We start from the raw sequence: 24,679 nt of genomic DNA, 5'->3' as shown, positions 1-24,679 counted from the left end.
TAGGCGATACCGTCCTGATTGGGAGCTCAAGAACCCCCAAAATGACCATCTGGGGTGTCTCCCCAGGAGCTTCTGCACCTGGAGGGATGCTTGGAGCAGGCTCACTAGGGGCTGTCACAGCAGGCTCTGCAGGCGGGGGAACCTGAGTTCAAATTCTAGCTGATACTCGGCTCTTAGCCTCGGTCGCCGGGCCTCCACATGGGGTCAAATTTATGCATCACCTCTACCACACCTGTTACGCTGGGCACTTCATCACTGTTAACCAAGTAAGTAAACCAGTCTAGAGACGCTCAACAACCAAGTAAAATAAACTCACAAGGGAGGTAATTTCAGACAGAGATGGTGCCAAGAGGAAATCAAGCAGGATAAGGCAATGGAGTGTCTGGGAGCGGGGGGCGCTGGGGGGGAGGGAAGGCCTCCAGCAGGGTGGTGACACTGGGCCTGCAGTGGGATAATGAGAACGGGGGTGGCCACGGAATGGCCAAGGGAAAGATCCACGTGGGACAGAGGGGTCTGGACGTGTCCTGAACTCCAAAAGCTGAAAGCTCACACCTGCACATCTCCATCTTTGAAGCCCAGACAAGGAGAAGCAGGTGCCCCTCTCTCCTGCTGCCTCAGAGCCCACCTCTTCCAAGTGATTGACACAAGTGTAGACCCCCACGCCCCCCACAGGGCCCTTCCCACAAGGGTGCCACTTCTCTGGTCTACCCAGGTACCCCACCGGTCCCCACAGCAACGGGCAGGTGAGCCAGGCCCCTCCCCAGTGCTCATGGTTTAGCTTCACCTCCGTAACTGACAGGCTGCGAGGGAGAAAGCTCAGCCCGCGCCATGCGGCAGTGTCCCCATGCCTCCGGCAGACGTCCTCGGTCCACAAGTAACACTCACAGAGGTATCTGTGACCCGTTCCCCAAGGGCAGCAACTCCATCTTCTGCTGGGGCCACAGCGCTAAGCACGGACTTGGCAAGAACAGCCACTTGAGTGCTTTTGTCGAGTGAGAGGCTGAATGAGCACACTCCCCTATTTCTGTCTCCCCGGGCCCGGTGCCGGGCAGGAGCGCACTAACACACGGTAAATTGGTAGCCCGCTCCTGTCCAAACGCATCTGTGTAGGTGTGCACACTCCAAGACGCGGCTCTCCCCTCCCCGAGAGATTTCGGAAATGCCAAATCTCTCAGACAGCTCAACCCAACTCCTCCAAGCGCCAAAGCGTGGCTTCTGTTGAGACGGCTTCGACAGTCCACGCCCTGAGGGTGGCCCACTCACATGGGGGGCGGGGGCTACACTCACATGGTGAAGTTCTCCTCCAGGAAGCAGCGGTTACGCAGCAGGCCCGCCCAGAGCTGTACGCCGATGATCCCGAAGATGAAGAAGACAAAGAAGCAGAGCAGGAGGACGTTCCCCAGCATGGGCAGCGTGTCCAGCAGCAGGTTCACCAGGATCCGCATGCCTGTGAGCGGGGGAGGGTGGAGAGACCGTCAGACTTGGGAGCAGAGGGCCCAAGGGCCCAAGGGCAGAGGGGGAGCGCAGGCTCAGAGAAACAGGGAGGGGACGAGAGGGGGGGACACACGGGCAGGGGCTCCCAACTGCTCCCAGCCTGCTCAGTGGCCATTAGACAGAAACTCTCCTTGGTGTCTGCCCTTCCACGCAGAGGCCACGGAAATGGCTCTGGGCCCCACCACACTTCTGCCAGATTCTGGATGAATAAGCAGCTATTTATTTATGGAGCTCCACTGATGTGCCAAACTCTCTTCTGGGTAATGAACAAATGTGATCTCCCTCAGTCTTCAGGACAGCTCTGTGAGGCTGGTGATATTACCCCTATTTTATAGAAGAACTGAAGGCTTATAGAACTGAAGCTATTTGCCCAGAGTCGCACAGCTGGGAAGCAGCAGGGTCTGGATTTAAACCAGGTGTCCTGACACCACGCCTGGCATTCCCTCCACAACCCTCAGTTACCTGGCAGCCTGAGACCGAGGCTGGCTCATCTCACTCTGCCCAGAACCCACCCAGATGAGCACAGTAGGTGTTTAATGAATGTGTCCCAAATGTCCTTCATCACTGGGGCAGCCACTGGTTCCCTGAGCATGCCAGGATACAGTCGTACCAGCCAGCCAGAATGACTCTGCTGCCCCACCCCACCCGTTATAGAACCAGGAAGAGCTCTTGGACAACCTACAGAGAGCCAGCCCGCGGTGGACTCAGATCTGGCCTGATAGCAGAAGACGCCTTTCCTTCCTGAGGAACAACTGCAAAGAATCAGCCAAGCCAGAGGCAAGAAAAGGAGAAAAGGGGGAATGGGAATGGAGACAGAAGTCCCTTTGGGGGGTGGGTCAGGGTGACAGGGGGGCTTCAGGCAGGTATGGGAGGGGAGCAGAATGTATCAGTTATACCCTGGAGGGGCCTGACATCCTGAAACCCGGCAGGTAGGAAAAGAAGGCCTGTGGAAAGCATGCAGCCTCTGATTTTTAGACAGATCCAGGTTCAAATCCTTCCCTATTGGCCATGAGACCTTGAGCCAGTCCCTTCCCCTCTTGGTAGACAAGGCCTCTCAGCAAAGGGGTCCAAGAAGACAGCAGCCACCCTGAGAAAGTCCCCCAGCTCCAGGCCTACACCCAAATCTCAGCAAACCCTGGTGTTCCCACCCCACAGCTCAGCCCCACCCCCACACACTTAGCACCCCTCACATCTACCCCCCCACCCTGCCCTTCTGCCCCTCCCGCCCTGGGCTGATCCACACCACCATCCACACCCTCCATGCCCTCTCCCTTTCCACAGGCTCAGTCCCACCCCCAGCCCCCACCCGTGAAACGGACCTGCTCTCTCAAGTCTGGGTGATGTCATCCATCATCACGACCTCATTACCCGTTTGTATGCCACCCACTCCCCCTTGGCTCCACAGAGGAAGATCCAGCCACCCCAGTAACTGGAGAATCCACAGGAGTACAAACCCCAGGCAGATGGGTTACCTCTGTGGTTTGGCCTGGCCTCCTTTCCCAGTCCTATGAACACAGCCCATGGGGCGCCTGGATGGCTCAGTCAGTTAAGCATCTGCCTTCGGCTCAGGTCATGATCTCAGGGTCCTGGGATTGAGCCCTGCATTGGGTTCCCTGCTCAGTGGGGAGTCTGCTTCTCCCTCTCCCTCTTCACCTCCCCCTGCTTGGTGCACACTCTATCTTGCTCTCTCAAATGAATACATAAATCTTCAAAACAAAACAAAACAAAACAGCCTCACTTCCCCACTCCAGTCCCTGTGGTTTGGCTGGGCTGCCATGGAGATCACATGACCTGAGCCTGGCTAATGAGCACATTCTCTTCCCCTAGCCCCAGGGGTTGGTCCAGGATGGGCATGTGACCCCAGCCGGGACCAATAAGGGTCCGCCCTGAGACTTGTGCTGGAACTACATGGAGAGGGAAACACTCACTTTCTGCAGAGCTTGCAAACGAGGAAGAGTTACGCCTGGACCTGCTGGGACCGCTGCTGGGACCGTCTTGCCTTAGCAGGGCAGTGCCTGCCTATGACTGAAGCCAGCCCAGGGAAAACAGAGCCCAGGACAGAACAGGGGCGATTCCTGAGCCCAAGACAGAAAACAGAGGAAAACAGAACCCAGGACAGAAAGGTCTGGAAGGACTGCAGGAGGTCCATGAACCTTATGAAATTGCTATAAAATGTACAAGTACAACATCATGAATTTTTCTTGGGAGAAGGTCCACACAAATGCCTGTGGCCCCAAAGTGGGTCAGCAACTGGTATATCACTCTTGAATGCCTACCTTCTGAGATCCTGTGAGGTCTGACTCTTCCTACCTCTCTAGCTTAATCTCTCTCTCTCTCTCTCTCTCTTTCACCTATGCCTATTTCTCTCTCAATACCAACTTATTTGAAGTTCCCTAAATATACCATGGGATTTCACACCTCCGTACTTTTACTCATGCTGTTCTTTCTGGAACACCTTTCCATGTCTCATATGCCTGGCAAATCCCTATTCACCCACCACAGCCCAGTTGAAGCTCTACTTTCTCTCTGTAAAGCTTTCCCCTACTCTTTCTCACTGCATCCCAGGTGGAATTCATCCCTCTCTCTTCTGCTCTGGCCAATCTCAGCACCTCTGACCTAACCTAGGCTGCCTTGTACAGTTGTATAAGTTGCATACTGCACAACCTTGGAGGCCCCATTCACTAGGTAATCTTCTAGCCCTAGTGTATAATCATGTTTACCCTCCTGCCACTTCCATTGGGCTGTAAGCTCCTGGGAGCAAGGCCTGTGTCTGGTCAGCATTCTCAGAACCCAGGGGGTCCTAGCCCAGAACAAAGGCTCAGCCAATATTTGTTGAATGATGTGATAAGTCATGAGGAAAGGATGGAAGACTGGAGAGGGGAGGATGAAAAGATGGTGACAAGGAGAACAGGTGCCCTCTCCGGATTTTTATTTATTCCAGGGGTGATGCTAAGGTGGTTGTTAACAAGGGTAATTATTTGGGATTTGCATCATGAGCTCTGTGTGGTGTGATTTCCAATCAATAATTAATGCCTACCCCATTCTCCCTCCCCACAAAACTAGGTCAGCCTCCTCCTAGGAAAGGCTGTGGGGCTCCCTTGCAGGCTGTGGCCTCCAGTTGAGAGGAGGCCAGGGCGAGTGAGGGCTCAATACCCCACCCCCACCCCCACCCCCACCAGGGTAGGCAAGGGTATGCACGGGAGGGAAGCAAGGAAACAGACCAAGCACTCTTGCAATCCATCCAAATCCACCCAATGTGACCTTAGCCAGTTGCAGGCCTTCCTGGCGCCCCCTCGTTCATTTGCCCATCGAACACTTCCCAATGCCGTGCCTGGCACGGTGCTGGGCTCGGGAGAATCCAAACATGAACACTCCCGCATCTCAGCCCCTCAGAGCTTGCAGTCTAGTAGTGGGGGGACGGGGAAACACATTGTTGGGAAACACAACCAAGCCTGGGAAATGGTGGCAGCTCTGGGCACCTTCTTGGAGGGACTGGAGCTGGGCCCTGCAGGATGACAGGAGCTTGTGGCAAAGGCACAAGGGTATGTGACCATTCGGAGAGTGCATTGCGGCCATGCTTGGGGGTGACTGCAAAGCGGAGTCTAAGGAGTGTGGGGCTCTTACGCTAGGTGGCCCGTCAGGGAGGCCCATGGGCAGATTCTGAGCAGGCGAGCCCTTGGACGGGGCAGTCCTAGAGGACGGGGACAGAGGCAGGATGCAAGCACTGGCGGCCAGCAGCCATGTGAGAAGAGGCTGGGTCAGAAAGGCCACGAGGACGCCGGTGGCTCTGCACAGTACCAGCCTGGCTGCTCCCCGGCTGCTCCCCTGGGCCGGCCTTCGTTGCTCAATTAATTACATTTCCCTTGTTCTCCAGGATATTGAAATTCTGAAAGGCTCCTCAAAACCTGCCTGGCTTGCTTCCCTGAATGGCAGCCCATCCCCCCTCCCCTCTTCCCTCTGCCGAGCCAGGCCCCAGCGCACTCCAAGCTCTCCCTTGGGCCCAGGGAGTCCCAGGGCCACTGAGCCAAGGCATAATTAGCTAATTAGGGACTCAGAACGAATCCATAGTTTCCGTGCCAGGGAAAAGGGGCCACAGGATTAGGGAGTCAGGGAGGACCCCACGAGACCCCGGCTAATCCTCCTTTTACACCCGCAGTCAAGTAATTAGCTAAGGCAAGTCCGACAGTTCCTCTCTGCCCTCAGCTCCCCTGGCACTGGGCACAGGAGATGGAGGCAGAGAGGAGAGGGAGAACAAGAAATGGAGAGAAAGAGAGACCAAAAGAGACGGAGACAGAGACGTCTGCCTCAGACCATCCTTCCTACTCATGTCCCTCTACATCTATCCCCAGCACAGCCCTCCTCCTCCAGGCAGTCTTCTCTGATTTCCAGCCCCAGTTAGTCATGAAGCCTTCCTGCCTCCAGTACCCCCAGGCTCTCACTCGCCATCTCTCGGGATGAGCTTATCTGGTTCTGCCTGCTTAGTGTGACTTTTTGGACCTTCAGCCTGGGGTAGAGCCCAGGAACAGGCTCCAGGCAACTGCATGAGTGTGGCTAAGGTCTCTGATCCCCCAGCCAAGAAGGGAAAGAGGACCCCAGAGTCCCCAGGAAACCCGGTGCAGTCTCTACTTTGGTGAGTCCCCAGAGCACCAACCCGGGACGGGATATGTGGGTGCTAGTCCTGGCTGGGCAGCCTTGAGACAGAGCTTGCCATCTGTGGACCCCAGCGGCCTCACCTACAGAAGATAATCCAGCCAGCCTCTCAAGAAAAACACAGGCTCAGGATACCTCAGAGGGGAAGCCCCCAAAGGCAGAAGCTGCCAGCAGTCCATCCACCCCCACAGGGAAAGTACCCGCCAGCCTCTCCCCCCAGCCACGCCTCCCTCTGTCCACCAGGCCACACCCACACCTGCTGCTCCAGCCAGACTGGCCGATGCCCCAGCAACCCTACTCCGCACCTTTGCACACACTGTGCCCCCACTTACATGGCCCTACCCCATGTCCACGAGGGTTCCTGTTACTACTGGGCAGTAGTGTCGGGTCCACTCCCCAGGGCTGCAGGGTCCCAGGCTGGTGTGACACAGCCAGGCCGATCCCCCACCAGCCCCTGGGAAGCCCTCACACACACTCACAAGGCCATCCCTCCTCCTTTCTTAGACCTCAGCTGAGTGGTCATCTCTTCTGGTCCCTGGGCTGGGCTGATACCCCTGCAATGAGCACGACAGCCCCCGCCCTCCCTCTGTCACAGCACTTCTGACGCTCCTGGCCTTCCCCAGTTCATGGCTCTACCCACGCCCCCCAAAATGGACAGTGTCCTGAGCATGAGGCCCCTAAGTGGTGTTCTGCATCCACCAATCCAGCCCAGGGCCTGGCACAGAGTAGTCCCCCGCAAGGACGGCCATAAAGGAGTGATGGGTGGGCGGATGGAGCCATTCAGCTAATATTTAGTGAGGACCTACTACGTGCCAGGCACTGTTCTAGGCTCTAGACATGCATCAGTTAAAATAAACAAATGGAGGGGCGCCTGGGTGAAGCAGTCGTTAAGCGGCTGCCTTCGGCTCAGGGCATGATCCCGGCGTTCTGGGATCGAGTCCCACATTGGGCTCCTCCTCCTCTGGGAGCCTGCTTCTTCCTCTCCCACTCCCCTGCTGTGTTCCCTCTCTTGCTGGCTGTCTCTCTCTATGTCAAATAAATAAATAAAATCTTAAAAAAACAAAAACAAAAACAAACAAATGGATAAACAGACCAAGTCCCCTGCCCCCCAGAGGTGGACATGCTAGATGGGGGACGGGGAGACAGAAAACCACAAATGTAATAAATAAGTCCATTTCCTCATTTGTTGGGTGGTAAGTGTTATGGAAACAGCAGGTGGAGGAGGAGAAAGGGATGGGGAGCACCAGGCTGGGCCAGGGATAGGGTCAGTATAAACCAGAGGCCAGGAGAGGACTGGCTGGCAAGAGGATACAGGACACAGGCTCCCAGGAACTGAGGGAGTCCGCAGCGCGGGCATCTGGGGCACAGCTCTCCATGCACTGGTGGAGCAGCCAGGCCAGGACCCAGGGGTGGGGAGGAGGCGGGCATGCTCAGGGAACAGCCAGGAGGCCAGTGTGGCTGTAGGGAAGTGAGCAAGAGGGGCGTGGAGCAGGGCTGCCCCACAGGGGCGAGAACTCTTGCCTCTGCTCCCCCAAGGGTCACGGGCAGAAGGGAGACACGGTCTAAAGAGGGTTTGAAAGGTCCTCCCGGCTGTGGGGGCAGCATGGACTCTAGGGCGCCAGGGTGGAAGGAGGAGACCTAGAAGCGGACAGCCTGTGGGATGGTGTACAATCGCCCGTGTGTGAGCCCCGGCGCACGCACACACATCTCGATGCAGGGGGCCCAGCCTGCGGGCTCCGAGGCCAGGGCATGTGATAGCGGCCATATGGGGGAGCGCTGAGGGGGGCCCATGGGAGACGTGGCCCTCCCATGTTCTTCCTGCCAGACGCCACTTCCTGCATGAGTGTCACGGGGACTGTGCCTCCTGTCCATCTTTCCTCTCCGGCCATGACTCACCTGCCATGACAATAATCCACATCTGGTTGGGTCCAGATGACAGTGACAGTGGAGGCTGGGGATACGGCTAAACGCTGGAGCTTTCGGAAGGTCAAGAGATTGATGGGATGTGGGGGGTGGAGGAAGAAGGAGTCGGGAGATCTTCAAGGTCTGGGGCCTGCGGCCAGAGCCATGGAGCCGCCATCACGGGGACACGGGACTCCGTTCGGACATGGGGTGTTTGGAGTGCCTGGTGGACATCTGTGTGAAGGCATTTCATAAGCTCGTGTGGTCTGGGGTTAGGGGAGAGGAGTATGGCCTAGGACTATCGGGTGGGCGGCCTCGGGGTACAGTCTCTAGGGGGCACTTAGAGTCGGGAGCTGGCAGGAGACAGATGGCAGGTGGGCAAACTGATGGAGCTGCTCAAGCTTTTCACCCCTTTACACCGGGAACCCCTCGACCAGACCCCCTGCTCTAAGGGAAGCTGGGCAGCAGCCTGGCAGGAAGCCCTTGGTGGCAGTGGGGGAGGTGGAGGGAGAGGGGCAGGGCAGCGCTTCCTGACGGCATCTCCCCTGGGTCCGGGGTGCTGTCTGCAGACAGGAGCCGTCAGCCCAGATTAGCACAGCTGCTCTGTCAGGCCGGCTCAAGCAGAAAGAGCCGGACCCGCACCAGCCTCTGCCAGGGGCACAGACTGTAGCCGGGAGAAAGGGTGCCGGGCTGAGGGCAAAAGGGGCCGAGGCTACGGCTGGCTCAGGGGCTCCCCCCTCTCTTTGGTCTGGCTAGGTCAGCAGAGGGTGCTGAGCGACCGGGAGAGGCCGTCTGCTGTGCCTGCCACCGCCACCGCCAACTAATCAGGGGCACAGTGGGCGCCGGGGAGGCCGGGCCAGGCAGCATACGGCCGTGCTGCCAAGCACACAGCTGCTGGCCGCAGCCCAGCGGGGAAGGGGCCTGGGGGCCGATGAGGGGCCCTCAGTGCCCACTACTGAGCTGCAAACAAATGCCACCCCGACACCTTCTATTCCAGGACAGTGCTCACGCCTAGGGGGTGGTCCTAGCCCCTGTCCCATGGTAGGTCCCCGAACCCACTGTGGCCCAAAGAGCTCCCACTTCTTCAAATGTCCTGTCCCCATCTCCTCTGTAAAACCTCCTCAAAGTACATGTTAGTGACCCTTTCCCCCAGCCCCTGCCGCCTCCATCAGAGCACCTGTCCCACTGGCCCACAGGTCCGGGCTTGAGTATCTGCCTGCAGAGAAGGGGCTGCGTCTGAACCTCCATGGCCCCTTAGCAGATGCAACTTTGGATGAATGAATGAGTGAGTGAGTGAGTGAGTGAGTGAATGAATGAATGAATACATAGTAGCCCACTCCCTTGACCTGGTATCCCGCCCAGGAATTGCTCCCTCCTGATTTGTAGAGTAGACCTCGAGCTTGATGTTAGGGGAGGGAAAGAACAGCTTCCACCCTGCCCCCACCCCCAAGCATTTCTCCTTCCACACACTTGGCTTCTCTTCTTGTTCTCAAGTCAGGTTCTCACTAGAAGTTCGGGCCAGATGTTTTCCCACCTGCCTCCATCTCTTCTGAGACGGCAGCAGCCCGGGGGAAATCAGGCCCCTCCACCCGTCTTCCCTCCTCTCTCCCCTGCCACACTCCTCCCCTCCCTACCTTCCCCACGGGGGCTGCCAGTCCTTTCTCTGGGAGGCCCTGTGGGTGCCAAGGACAGACAGCCCTGAAGTCCAAGGTGTGGCCTGGGGTGGGAGCCTCCTTCAGCTGTCCCCAAGGCCCAAGTAAACACACACTTTCAGTGAAACTGCTGAGATTTTCATGCAAACTCTGTTTCAAAGTGAGTCTCCCAGCTTCCTTTCCAACAGATGTCTCGCAAGGCAGGGTCCAAGAAGGAATCCTAGGGCCTTCTTCATCTATCCTCAGCATTGCCGGCCTAACCACGACCCAGCTGGGCATGAGCCTGGGCAGAAAAGGCCACAGCAGACCTGGGGTAAGGGGCTGGAGAAAAAAGTCACTTTTTATACTTAAATGGTGTGGCCAATGGGCTTTGGGAGGCACAGCAACCGACTTACCGGGGGCGCAGGCCTGGAGTTGCCTGGTGCCAGCATGGGACTCTTTTAGAAATAATCAGCCCCATCTTGCCAAGCAAGGCCCAGAAACGGACAGTGACTTATGAAGGCCGCAGCAAGGAGCCAGAACCCAGCCTCCTGGCTCACAATCTGGTGCTTCCTCTCTTTCTCCCTCCCTCCCTCCCCAACCTTCTCCTCCACGCTGTGCTACCCTTTATCCATCAAAGGCAGAGTGGCCAGGACAGAGACCCGCATGGTAGGGTGGACAGACATATTTTATTAGGTTTGTAAACAGCACCGTGACTCCCAGGTGCCCCATCCATCCTGGACAAAGTTGAGAACGACACATCGAATCCAGTCCTCCTCTTGCTTTGTGCAAATAGAGAAAGAGGTCCAGAGACACCAAGGGACTTCCCAGATCACACAGCAGGCTCCTGGCAGAGCCAACAACCAGAACTTGCATTCCCTGACAACCCAACTACATCTTCCTGGCAGATCGTGCTGATGCTTTGCAGCCATTGCTATACTTTTTCGATTGCAAGGAGCTACCCATTCTCCGCGGTTTTGCAATTAATAACCCATCATTTCACTATTCCCGGCTCTCTAGCCTGCCATCTAGTGGCACCATTGAAAGCTGCAGGCTATTGTTGAAAAGAGCCAGTCCCCGGGGCAGGGAAACATTTAGAAAGAAAGGAGGCAACCAACCAAATCTCTCTAGGAGACACTTCTAAGAACTCGTGCCCCCTCCCCATGCCACCATTCCGTGGTGACTCTGGGCAGAGGACGTGGGACCTGGGACCAAAGCTGCCCCTCCCATAAAGAAGGGGATGGACCAAACCACCTGCTCTAACAGCCTGAGGCTCCTGTTAAATTCCTCATGGATATGGATTGATCTGAAGGTCTCTTTCCAAGGGAAGGGCAGGGTGGCTTCTAAGATGGGGGAGAGGATGCACTGGGTATATTTTGGCTCCCAGAGGGTCTGTGCTCCCAACGCTCCCCCAGGCCAGGCTCTGAGACAGTGAGATTCTTTCTGTCAGCTGAGAGGTGCAGGAAACTATTCCCCAACTCCAGCCGCCTGGGCCTCCCAGTCACGCCTATTAGCAGGCGAGAGGACCCTGAGGAAGGACCCGAACTCCTCTCTGGGCTCTCCGGGCCACACAGCCTCCAAAATTGGAGACTTCAGGAGCGCAGGGCCCATCACGGCCCTTCTCCAGAGAACCAGGCAGGCTGGTGCTGGGACCGGGAAGTGACCTCCACAGGCAGGAGCCGCCTAATGAGCTCCTCACTCAGGGCTGCGGGAGAGGGAGGAGGGGGGCCAGGGAGAGACACGGGTGCCACACACCCCACATGCACACACATGTACACACACGTGGTCTCCTGTGGTCACAGAGACCCTCATACCCCATGCACACACACATGGATGTACAGAACCCCCCCATAGAGAGAGACCCACACCCTGTCCCCCCACCTTCTCTTCTCAAATGTCCCATCACATCACTGTTCCTGAGATCTGGAGGTTCAGAATGCAGGATGGTGGGCAAACGCTTGTGTATGCCCCCCGCACTGCACACACGTCTCTGGGAAGGGGTCCCAGCCTGTGGGCTCTGTGCCCTGGGGCGCGACAGTGGCCATAGGGTGGCTGCCTCCTGCGAGCTGGCCCTGCTTCCCCTGGGACAGCAATGGGGCGGGCTGGGGGGGAGGGGTGGGCAAGAGAAATGTGGCTCCTCCCATGCCCTCCCTCTGAGGTTGCTCAGGCTTCCCCCATAACTCCCCAAGGTGAGGCCTGGGCCTTCCAGGCATCTGCTCTCTCAGTCCTGCCCCGCCTGGTCCTGGTCATCACTCACACACAGTCCCAGAGCCATTCTAGGGCCAACTCGCCACCACCCATGCTCCTCACTCCTGCTAGGCGTTTCCAAAGCACTCCCTGGCCTGGTTAACCCCCGGGTTGCCCTGGGTCTCAGTTCGGACACCGTCGCAGACCACCAGCCCCCTGCCCTCCCCACACTGTGCCCACGTGGTCCACAATGCCTGGGCACCTCTGTGTGAGCACCGATGGCACCGTGGCCCTGGCATGGGACTGCTGCTCAATACATTTGCCCAGTGTGTCCACGTAACATATTTTCTGAGTGACTTCCATGTACCGGGCATAGTTGTGGGCGGAAGGAAGTCCATCTCGTGGCCAGTTCCCCAGTAAAGGGTGGTGGGGCATCAGGGAGGGGAACATACACTGTGGCAGGTGTACTGGTTAGACACCTGGGCTCCAAGCTGCCTGCTATGTGACCCTGGACTGCTCACGGCCCTCTCTGGGCCTCATTTTCTTCATTTGTCCAATGGGCTAAAGACAGTTTTGAACTAGCTTATCTTTAAGGAGCCTTGTGGGATTGGTGGGGGTGGGAAGGACAGAGAGAAGCTGGTACCTCCCTGCCCTGCCCCCAAGGGAGTCTCCCCAGGGCAGTGGGAGGGGACCAAGGGGGTAGCACTGAGCTGCTCCTTCCCCACACCCCCCCCACAGCTTTGCTCCTCATCACCCACCCCTACCCCACCCGTGCCTCCCCACACTCCCCTCAGGATCTTCAAGGTAGCGCTCAGGGTTCCTATCATGTCAACATTCATATGTGGGGAGGTGACCCTGTATGTGCGGCCTTGAGACCCCAGCACCCCCAGGACCCCCTCCGTACCTTGCCCGGCCCTGCCCAGAATGAAGCTACCATCTGACCACCCATCTTGCTCCACAAATCCCCTGGAGCATGGTCTCTGCCGCCCTACCAGGCTGCCCAGAGTCAGGCCAGCCCCACAGGCACTCACCGTGCATGGGCTGTGGAGAGGTTGGCTGGGTGGGCCAGGTGACAAAGCTCCAAGGCCCCAGGGCTGCGAATTGGGGGAATGAGGACCACTCTTACTGTGGAGGAGGAAGAGGTGCCAGGGGACCTCCCCTCTTCTGCAGACAGAGAAACTGAGGCTCAGGCAAGGAAGGGAAGCAGGGGTTCAGAGAGAGCCAGGGAAAGAGATGGGCTCAGAGCAGATGGAACTCTGCGCAGACCCCTGTCCCGCCACTGAATTGCTGTGTGACATCATGCAGGCCGCTTCACCTCTCTGAGCCTCACCCAGGTTGTCCAGAGGATTAAGTCAGCCATCAGGATGTCAAATGCTACACAGGTGGTGGGCGGGTGCTCATAAAATTTCCTGTCCTTCCCTAACAGGGCTGAAGTCCCATGCAGGCCGGGCACTCCCTCCTCCTCCCCCATCCCCCATCCCATTCCTAACTCAGGGCAGTAGAAAGAATACTGCTCGGGAAGTCAGGAGGTCTCTAGAGCAAGTTACTTTGCGTCTCTAAGTCTCGGTCTTTTCACCTCAGTTTTTCATGAGAACAGCCCACCGCCCTCACGGAGGGATTATAAGGCTCACGAGAAACCATGGAGATGGAAAAGCTCTGGAAACTATGAATCTGGGCAGACATCAGGGCTTGTTGTTATAACATACCCTGTCAACACCAGTGGGTGGACAGACAGACGGATGGGTGGGTCCTGACGTAGTCAGGTGATGGAGCTTGGGTTCTAAGTCAGCACAAGTGAGGAGTCCCCTCCCCAGTGAAAGGTGGCATGATGCTCTCTCTCAAACCAAGAAGCTTCTTTTCACACGCGTGTCCCCCTTGACCTCTGCCCCCCACAAGGAGCCTTGTCCCTGGAAAGCCAGTCTCCCCAGGATGCTGCCATTCAAGTTCTCTCAGGGCTCAGAGGTGCCAGGACTGCCCTCCAGCACATTCAGGCCCAAACACGGGCCCGTGAGCCTGGTGGGAGCAGGACCCACATCTGTGCTGTCACTGAAGGACCCCATGCCCAGCACAGACACTGGAAGATCAGTCTTGTCTTCGTGCAGGAATGGCGGGGGGGAGGGGCAAGGGTCAGGGAGCTAACTCACTGGGCACACGGTTGATGGCTTTGAGGGGCCTCAGGACACGCACGGTGCGGATGGCCGACAGGTTGATGTTCTGAAGGTCCAGAGAGTACTCGACCATCCTGCAGAGAAAGGGGGGAGAGTGAGGGACATAGCAGGAGGGACACTCAGGGCCCATCTGTGCCCACAGCTGCCTCGAGGGGAGAGGCATCCAGGGTCAGAATCCCCACTATGGCCCACTCAGCTGTGTGGCCTGGGCTGTCACCTCCTCTGTAAGGGGACCTGGTGACATCTGCCTCCTACCGCCCTGAGGATTCCAGTAAATGCAGTGGGGGGCAGAGCGAACAGAGGAGCAGAGCCCTGGGTCCCCACTGAGTGCCCAGCATGGTGCCAGGTGCCTCTTGCCCTTGCTTCCCAGCAGCCTCTGGACCAGGGAAGGCTAGCAGGGGAGAACCAAGGCGCAGGGAGACCCCTGGCTGAGCCCCATGATGACCAGACAGCAAGATCACAGTCGCAGTGTCAAGTCCTGGCTGCGGGCAGAGGCCCAGAGCCGAGCCCGCAGTCCTTGTATCTCCCTGAGCCACAGGCCCCCAGCAAGCGTGGCTTAGATGCTCAGAGTTGCAGATGAGGAGAGGAGCCGGAGAGAGGCGACATCACATGTCCCAGGTCGCCCAGCCAGGCTCACACCACACCTGCCCTTCCCTGTCAGGCCTCTGAGCCCAACCACGGGCTCACCGTAGTCCAGGTATCCCACGCTGCATCTCCGGGGATGGGACAGACACACTGTACTTCGCTTCCAGGAAAAATCCACGCTCTCCTCAGCACACTCCCTGCAAGGCACCCAGGCTCCAGCCTCATGGGCTCACTGCACCCCCCACACCAGGCCCTTGCACCCACCATCCCTTCCACCTGGGATGCTGCCTCTCCCATCTCTGTGCATGAAACCCGACTCATGCTTCACGGATCCTGGCAGATGCCCCTAATGTTCTGGAACTTTTTCCACACCAGAGTCCACGATGAACCAAGCCACTGCGGGTGCTACAGGCCCAAGAATGACTCAGAGCTGGCCCCAAGCCTCTGGAGTACCTACTCGAGCCAGGGAAAGACCCAAAGGCAAAGACGACACCGGAGCCCTCACGGCTGCCAGAGTTCTCTCCTTCAGGGCCTCTCCCTCCACATGCAACTGGCCCTGAAACGCCTTGGAAGCACTTTGTCTCCTCCAGGAAGTCTTCCCAGATCTCCACTGGAGACAGATCTCTGGGGTCCCCTCTGTGGTTTCCTGGCTTCCACCAGATCCTACCTGCTCAGTTGCTACCTGTCCCTGTTTTACCCCCCTGAAAGACACACACACTGGGCCTCCAGCCTCAGCCTGACCCCCCGGTGCCACTCACCAGACCCTTCCTCCCTCTCCTCGCCCCCCCATCCTCCCCGCCAGGGCCCCAGCAGGGCTGCCAGCTCCACCTGTCACTACCATCAGCGGGGAAGTGAAGGCTTTTCCTACACGCCATGCAAACCTGTCCAACTGTTGTGAAGCCCCCGCCCCCTCCCGCTGCTTGAAGAATAATTGAGTGAAAGCTTCTTTGCCTGAAATGCCTCCATCCCTCCCCCAGCTTTCTGGGGCACAGGCTCTGGCTCCCATGCGCACTCTCTCTCACACGCAGAGTCACACACCTGCACGCAACACACTCACTCCTTGGACACCCTCATCCACACACACTCCTACCAGAGCCCAAATTCAGAAGAGGGGGCGTGACCAAAAAAAAAAGTGACAGAGAATTAGAACTAGAGCCGGAGACCTGGGGGACGGGGGAAGTGAGGAGGAAGGGGGAGGAGGAGGAGGAGGGATGCTGGGACAGCAGCCTGGTAGAGAGGGTGCTGCAGGCTGAGGCCGGCCCCGGGGCAGTGGGTGAGGAGAGAGGGTGATGTGTGAAGGGGCACCGCGGGAGTGGAGCTGTATGAGGATTCCGTGCGTGGGTGAGCCAACTGTCATTTTCATATTTTGTAGAAAGAGCTCTCCAGGCAGCCAGGGAGACGGGTGTGATGAAGGCACTGTGGGGGCGGCACACACAGGCACACAAACAGGCGCTCACACTGGCTCGGGCACACACACACACACACAAACCCCAGGCCTAGGAGAGCCGCCCCAGCTCCAGCCAGCCCCTCCCCCGACCCCTCCCCCACTTGCCCTCTTCCTTCCGCCCATCCTGCCAGCAGGGTGCCCATGCCCTGGGCACAGCTGGGCCCCCAAGGCCCAGTGAATGCTTTGCTGGGGAGGCTGGGGTGGGGGTTCCCAGCCTCTGCCAGACTGAACCCACTCAGAGCCTTTGTTTCGGGAGCCCCAGGGCACACATGCTAAGCCCTGGCAGGTGACAGCCCAGGATTTGTTCCCATCCCCAAGAAGTCTCACAATGAAAATAAAGAGATGCTTCACAGACGGATGGCTAGACAGAGAAAAGCACATGGTGTTTGAGGGCCTACTGCCTGCCAGGCAGTTCTCATTCCTTACCTGCGTTAGGCCGTTTGAGCACCCCACCCCCATTGCTTGGAACCTACCACACCGTTCCCCCACATTCCCCTGGACCAGGGCTCCCCACAATGGGTGCCCTCAGGCCAACCCTGCCTGGCCCCTGGCCCTGCCTCACACTGCTCCACTGGCCCCATGCCCCCCCACGCAGAACCTGTGGGAGACTGGAACTTAATTGCGTGAGGCTGCCCACCGCGGCCCTGCCCTGCCCCTGCCCCGGGATAGGCGGGGACCAAGCAGAGGAAACATCGGCAGATGCCCAGCCTCAGGGTGAGAAAGCAGGCTCTTGTTTCTCTGAAACAAGAAGGCGACTGGCGCCTGGGTTCTGAGTGAGGCATAGGGTGTAGGCCCGAGAGTAGCCAGAGTTAGGAAGCTTTAGGGTCTGAGCACCTCTCAGATCCCAAGCGGCTCCTGGGAGGCCGAGCAGACTCATGCCCGTCTCTGAGGTGAGCTGAAGCAGCCACTTTCTGCCAGGCCCAGAGAGATGCACTGGCCCACCCTTTCCCTTCCCCCTGCCAGACCTTCCAGGTCCTCAGTGTGGGAACACACCTTCTGCGGTCTACTGCAAAAATACCCCCGAGACCTCATCACTTGCAGCCCTCGGGGTGTCCACTAAAAAGCTCCCATGAGAAATTTCTTAGAGAATTTAGTGTTAGGATCTTAGCTCTGGACTTCCTGGCAGTCCAGTCAAAAGGGGAAAGGTGATGAGTTACTGAGTTCTTAGCAGCAAGAAAGATCCTTCCAGGAAATCCATTTGCCTAAACATTTCTCCCAGGTTCAACCCTCTCTTCTATATGTCTACTTGGGGGTGTTATATCGCACCTGCATCTCCTGTCTGGGGGAACAAGACAGGGTATAAATGCGTTCAGTGATAAAGAACAAACAGTAAGTGCACAGTGAGGAATCCAGGAGTTCTCATTCTTCTCTGAGGGGAAGAGGATAGAAAGGGGGACACTGGACAAGGATGGAGAGAGATGGACAGAGCACATAGCTAGGAGGGTGGAACCGTGGGTTTAAGTCTATCCCCTGGAACCACGTCGTCCTGACAGTGACTCTGTGCACCAACTTGGGACAGTCTGCTCATAGCTCCCCGACCCCTGCCCTAGTCCAGTCACCATCCCTCTCTCCTGACAGCCACAGCAGCCTCCTGACCATTCTCCTGTCTCTTGCTTCCTCCCCCCCACACCTCTTCTTCTGTCAGCTAAAACTTCCTAAAATTCAAATCTATCTGTATCACTCCCTGACTTAAACCCTCACTGGCTCCCCACTGTCATCAAAACAAAGTCTAAGCCCCTGACCATGGCCTACAAGGCGCTCCATTCTGGCCTTCCCCTCCCCCAACCCCTGCTCCTACTCCATACATCTGAGACATCACCCCAGGCCTGTCAAGTTCCCCCAGTACAGCCTGTTCTTGCCCCCTTCCCTTTGCTCAGTGCCCCTTCCCCCTTGCTCCCAGCCTTCCTTCAAGACCATATCCTCCATGAAGCCCCTGCTCACCCCCTCCATACACCGCAGGCTGAATTGACCCCTCTCTGCTCTGGCTTATTCCACACTCCGTTCATAACTCCTGTCTAGCGTGGGTTCCCCCAAAGTAGACCCTGAGCCAAGAGCTCCAGAGGTGATCCCTAGGTGTGTGGCAAGAGAGGGGAGGAAACAGAGAAAAGCCAGGGAGGGGCTGTTCGTGAGCGGGTCACTGCTGTGGACAATGGGGGCACAATCGGGACCCCCTGAGAGACTCTGTGGAGTGAGCCTCAGAATGGGACCACAGGGGGGCCGGGCTGGCCATGTACCCCCCCCTTCTGAGACACACCCCCGCACCAGCCCCACACAGCAGACAGTAGGCACTCAGGGATCTACTGAGCACGAATAACGCGTGTGACGAAAGACGCCACCTCCTTCCTCCTCCTCCCACCCTGGACGACAGCTGTGGGAGACCCCCCTCCAAAAAAGAGAAGGTCACTCGATGGGTGAATAACCACTGGGCTGACTTCCCCCAGGCCCCAAGTAAGACATCACTTATGGGAGTGAGAAATTAATTCCTCATTACAGTTACTTTATCACACAGCTTTAGTGCTAAAAGTCTAAAAAAAAAAAAAAATCAACAAAAACCCCCACTACCTCCTGCCAGCTCCCAAGCGCCTAATTAGGTAAGTAATTCTGCTTTAAAGCGAACACTTCTGTCCTGACATTACCCCAGCAGGAGAGTAGCTGAACCCAGTTCCAGGCTTGTCCTTGAGGAGAGGGGCTCAGGTGCGCTAAGCCAGAGGGGGCGGGGAGAGTAGACACATGCTCCGAGGGCACAACGCTACCTATTCCCGCTAAGGAGCCTCCCTCCCCCACCCCCAGATCCCCTGGCTCCCAAGAGAGGCCCCGAGACCCAGGCCCCCAGGCCGAGACCCAGGCCAGGTGAACCGGTAGATGCCCTGACTAGTTCAGGACGGGCGTGGGACCCCAGGTGAGCCATGAGGGGCAGCCTGGCTGTTGAGCTGGGACTACAGGGAAGAGGGCTCTCCTTGGCTAGCCACCGCCTGCAAACCCTAAAGCACTAAGGGCCATCTTGCCTCCATGGTAGCCGAAGAATTCTGCCAACTGAAACGAAGGCCGAGTCCAGAGCTGGAGAGAGGCAGGATCCTGACCATATGGTTTGAGCACTCCCTCTATCCGAATCCCAGCTCTGCCCTCTGCTTTTTCCAGTTCTGCGAGCCAGTACCTTCCCTTTGAGGCTTGGGCCCCACTTGCCTTCGGTTTCTCTCACTGACGATTCTGAGTCCTGGAGGATTCGCAGGGGTTTCTGAGTGCTAGGTGCCGAGCACTCTACGCGTCTTCCCGTGGTGGGATTATGGCCCCCACTGCAGATTTGGAAGCTGAGATTCAGAAGGAGCCCAGGTCACACAGCCAGGGAGTGTGGGATCCAGGAGCTCTGCCCAGCCCACCCCCCTCCTCATCAGGCAACAGGCCAGCCGCCTTCTGGCTCCCAAACAACCCCTCAGCCGGTCAGGGGGCCAGGAAGCCCACCACACATGGCAGGACATGGAATAGGGCCAGCACCCCTGGGGGCAGTTTCACCCAATGGTTAGAGCATGGAGCCCGGATCCTAACCCCAGCACTCTTGCTAGTGTACCGTGTGACCCTGGGCAAGTCCCTGAACTGACCTCCCAGGGGTGTGGGGAGAATGAAATGTGTTCCTATATGGATTCAGTGCTTAGAACAGGGCCTGGCCCCAGGGCGCCTGGGTGGCTCAGTCAGTTGAGTGTCCTACTCTTGGTTTCGGCTCAGGTCTCGATCTCAGGGTTGTGAGATCGAGCCCCATGTCAGGCTCAGTGCTCGGCAGGGAGTCTGCTTAAGTTTCTCTCCCCCTCTCTCTCTGTCTGCCCCCCCACCCCCCTCCACTTGCACACACTCTCACTTTCACTCTCTCTCACGCATGCTCTTGCTCTCTCTCTAATAAATTAATAAATCTTAAAAAAACAAAAAAAAAAAAAGAACAGGCCTGGCGCAAGGAGGAGCCAAAGAAGCGCCGGCAGTTCCTTCCTCTGTCATAGCCTCATTCTGGCACGAGTCCCCCGGGCCTGCCTAAACCCCTCCCTGAACCCCACCTCCTGCCTGAGAAGCCCCAGGCAGGAAGGGCTTCCGGCAGCTCTGACATGACCCCAGCACTGTCTGCCGTGCCTTCCAGGAACGCCAGCCCATCTCATGTTCCCACAGTGCACCGGGCTTTTTCCAGCCTGCCTACCTTTGCAACCTGCCAGTCCCACCTGGAGGGCCTTTCTGTGCTTTCCAGATCCCAGCCCTGAAACTGAGCTCGCCTGCCTTGTGTCCCACTGTCCTCTAGGAGGGCACCTCTGGCTCTGACCTGTGCCCTGGTTCCTCAGGGCAGGGGCTGGCTCAGAGTCCCAGCCGGGCGCCCAGTGTCCAGCTCAGGGCCTGGCTTAAGGGAAGGCTCTCCACTCCCGCTTGTCAAACACATAACTTGAGGGACAAGATCAGGGGGGGAAAAAAAAAGCTCGGAGCTGACAAGAAGCAACATAAAATGACTGAGATTTAACGTCTTTCCAGGAAATACCCCTCCCAGGAGATGATTTCTGTGTGTTGCTGTTAAAAATAGGGTGTTTCCTCAATCTTTGCAAGGGGCCTACGGGGGCTTTCTTAAAATGTAATTTAAGATGTAGCTAATGGAAAGGAAGCTGAGATGCTGGAAATGGCAGATCATCTGTCAGGAGGCAGCTCTGTGATGATTCAGGCTTGCTCTGGTGGAGAACTAGATCACCAGCCTACACGGCTACCCCGCACTTAGCACATAGTAGGTGTTCAGGGGAGGGAGGAAGGGAGGGAGGGAGGAAATAATGGAAAGACAGAATTAGGGAGCAATAACATTAACCCTTGACCTTGGCCAGCACTTTCTGATTTACGGGTCACTTCCGCCCATACATCCTCACACAAATCCTATAAAACCAGAGAACGGGTTTTTAAGCCCGTTTGACTGTTAAAGAAACTGATGCTCTGAAGCCAACTCAGGCCAAGTTCAGAGTCAAGGAAAGATCTAGGGCCACAAAGTCAAAGGAAAGGCTGCATACACAGACCCCAGGCAGGTGGGATCTGGGGTAGCCCTAGGGACTGCAGCAGCCGGAAAGTCCACATCTTCTCTAGACAAGGCTCCACTCAGGTGACAATACTCCAGTGACTTTATCACTGGGTAGAGTTGCCACACAAATACAGGATTCCCAGTTAAGTCTGAACTTCAGATAAACAATCACACGTCATTTTTAAGTATAGGTCCCAAATATGCCTCACGATGTCTTCTTCGTGAAATTTAGCACGACTGCACCGGAATAGTCTGGGTACGACCAGTGGACACAGCTGCTGGGAACCAGACAGAGACACTCTGGGCTCCCCTAGACTTTGGGGGTAAATGTCCCTCTCAGAGGACGCACCCGGCAGCCCTCTGAGGGCTGGTGAAGATGCCCATGTCCTCAGGGGCAGATGGACTGGAATATTTTGGCCTCTGAAAAGGTAAAACCCCTCATGCTATGAGTCAGCACGGGCTCTGGGGCGAGCCGTATGTGAGCACATCCCAGATCTGGCCCGTACGAGCTGTGCGAGCTGGGGCCTGCCGCTGCTCTCTCTGAGACTCCATTTCCAGATCTGCAACATGGGGTTAACCACCCCTCCCCCAAGTTCTCGGGATTGTGAGGACGTTAAGAGAGCGCAGCGCAGTCAGTAAACAGTACTTCTGGTAAACCACTGATGTCTGCTGATTTCTGCCTACCTGGAGCTCCCTTCTCCACTCTTAGGGGAGCAGTCCTGGCATTTTACAAAGTCTATGCTCCCCACTCTCGGGGCCACGCGGCATGGGTGGGACCAGACTCACACCCCCTTTAGGGGGTGGGCCCTGACTAGCTCTGGCCAATCAGAGCACAGCCTCATCCCAGCTACAGTGATTGGTTCAGGGATGAGCACATGACCCACGCCAGCCAATCCAAGTCAAGGAAGCTACGTTCCACACTTCTTGGAGTGACTGTGAAAGGGAAGGTCCCCTTCCTGTGAATCCAAGAGAGTGGGCTCTGAGCCTGGGGCTGCCCTCTGCCACCCGCACCCCGAGAGGAAAGCTGCCGGGACGTATGTCAGCACAGAGTAACGAAGAAGAGCTGTAGGATGGAAGGACACAGTGTCTAGTGATCTCTTCCAGGATTCTGGATCAAATGGGCCCTGAAGCCGGAGACCCCGCGGCTTCAGCAAAGTAAATGATAAACTCCCTTAAACCAGGATCAGTAGGTTTCTGTCCCATGTAACCCAGAGAGGCCTTCCTGATTCATGATTGACTAGTGTCCGGCTTGTCAGCCTGTGGCCTGAGAATCTGGTGACTTAGCCCTCATCCCTCACAGCATGTAGCATCCTGTTTCCATGGAAACAAACCTGAGTGGTTATCATCGCTCTCATCCACTCTACTCCACAAGCAAATGAGAAAACCATCCACCCCAAGGTTCCCATTGGAATTTTCCCAGGTCCACACCCACCCAACACCAGTTCAGCTTAAAGAAAGTGGCCCCACACCTGGGTGGCTCAGTCAGTTAAGCGTCTGCCTTGGGCTCAGGTCATGATCCTAGGGTCCTGGAATGGAGCCTGGCGTTGGACTCCCCACTCAGCAGGAAGTCTGCTTCTCCCTCTCCCTCTTACCCTCCCCCCTACTCATACTCTCACGCACTCTCTCTCTCTCAATAAATAAAAAGTCTTGAAAGGAAGGGAGGGAAGGAAGAAAGAAAGAAAAGAAAGAAAGAAAATGGCCCCAGATATCCCCTCCTGCAGCTCCACAGTGCCTGGGCACAACAGATTCCAAACAAACAAGTCATGGAGACTCCCCCTCCATGCTGGCCCAGAGCCAAGCTCTGGGGACTCTGGGATGATGAGTCAGCTTCAGCCCTGCCCTCAGAGCACCCAGCACTTGGAGCAGACAGACCTGTAGAGCCCAGGGTAAATCAGGATGTAAAGACGTGACGACCAGGAGGGTGCCCTGGCCTTGCTGACATAAGGAATGACTCCCTGACTCACAGATGATGCACACACAGTCATGCAGAAGGGAGGCCAGCTCCAAAGCCTTCTGGAAACAGCCACAATGATGGCACTCTGACACCCATAACCGCAGCCCAGTCTGTGAGCAGGGACAGGCCTCTGCACGGCCTGCATGGGTTGGATTCGACTTTACACTTCTCAACAGATCACACACCCTGCCCTGTGAGCCCAGGCAGAGCTCTGGAGGCTCCAACTAGGCTTGGTAACATGGTAGGGCCACAGCTTTGGCCAAGAGCAAACAGAGAAACTTGTACCCTAGGAGAGGAATGTGGCACACTCTTGAAAGTTGCCCGTGTAATGTGTACTCTCTCTTCTTCTAATCCTGCCTGGCCCCAGGGAACAATTCTGGGTTGACTGAGCCAAATTCAATGATGTTTTCTATTTTCCTAGCTACCTCTGCAGCTAAAGATGGCCACAAGACCCAATTCTGGCCAAGTGTGCTAGCACGGGGGAAGGATCTAGAAAAGAAAACATCTTCCTGATCCAAGTGGATGGGCGTGGCTGGCATAGCCCTGTCTCCTTTCATCCTCCCTTCCTTCAATGCAGAGACGGAGGCCATAGCTTTAGCAGCTACCTTGTGACCACGAAAGAAAGGCCTGGAAAATCACAGACGTTAGCCCCCAGGTTACAGAGCCATCATCAGCACCCACTGACTTCAGAACTTCATGTTATGTTGGAAAAAACACCCCAGGATTTGCTCAAGCCACCACTGGTTGAGTTTTCTGTTACTTGCAGCCAAATGCATCCCAGCAAGTTACACAGACCCAGGACTCAATCCCAGCCTCTGAAGCCTAGCTCCCTGGGTTCACCTCCTGGCCCTTTCCCTTTCCAGCTCATGAATGGGCAGGTCTCTCTCCCTGTTACTGTGCCTCATCTGTGAAATGGGACTGACCACGGTCTGTCCCTCACAGAGCCAGTCTGAAGATTAAGCCAGATAATGCACAGCTTGGGTCCACAGTGAGTACTCGGCCAACAGTAGATGCTCTTACTCTTTAATCACACCCCTGGATGGAGCCTAGAAAGATTCAATTCCCTTTGCTTTCTAAAGAACCACAGACGGGAACTTCGGACAAAAGGAACTCTCAGCAAGCAACTGCAGAGGGGACGTGGCTGCCTGCTCTTTTTAGAAAGCTCCAGGCCAGGGTTGAGGAACAATACTTATTGACATTTTGTTTCCCAAGAGCCTGTAAAAGTCAGGGTGGGCAAGCTGTTCCCTGTGTGCACTCACTCACTCAGGAGAAGAGATTCCCAGGGTATGATGGACACTGGCCAGCCCCTCCTCGCCCTGGCTGAGAGGCTGAGTTACTGACATTACTGCTATTTGTGCTAATATTTTTAATGATGATAGAAATTCTTAGGGGGAGTCCTCACAGTTCTGTTCACGAAGTACATCTACCTGTCGTGAGAATTAACTCAGATCCCGGCCCCAGATCAGAGAGGGGGCCCTCTTCATGCTTCTTCCCCTTTCTGGGGTTCCCAGAACTGGGAATCATCATCTCCACTTGAAGCGCTCCCAGTCAAGGGCATCTTGAGGGTCAAATGAATGAGAGCACCTGCATCGGGGCCACCAGGGCATTTGGTTAAAATGCAAATTCCTAGGCCCT

General features: G+C 56.6%; 1 protein-coding gene across 1 annotated transcript in view; it reads right to left on the bottom strand.

The window, feature by feature from the left end:
* Positions 1-24,679, bottom strand: part of CACNA1I (calcium voltage-gated channel subunit alpha1 I) — a 97,328-nt gene that overhangs the window by 44,163 nt on the left and 28,486 nt on the right. The window contains 2 exon segments of the mRNA XM_034643687.1: positions 1,288-1,447; positions 14,009-14,106. Of these exon segments, the coding sequence (XP_034499578.1) occupies positions 1,288-1,447; positions 14,009-14,106 (258 nt within the window).

This window comes from Ailuropoda melanoleuca, chromosome 15 (assembly GCF_002007445.2).
Source record: "Ailuropoda melanoleuca isolate Jingjing chromosome 15, ASM200744v2, whole genome shotgun sequence".
In the NCBI taxonomy this organism is placed as follows: domain Eukaryota; kingdom Metazoa; phylum Chordata; class Mammalia; order Carnivora; family Ursidae; genus Ailuropoda; species Ailuropoda melanoleuca.
The sequence above is the reverse complement of the archived record's forward strand: the minus strand, read 5'-3'. Positions and strand labels throughout refer to the sequence as shown.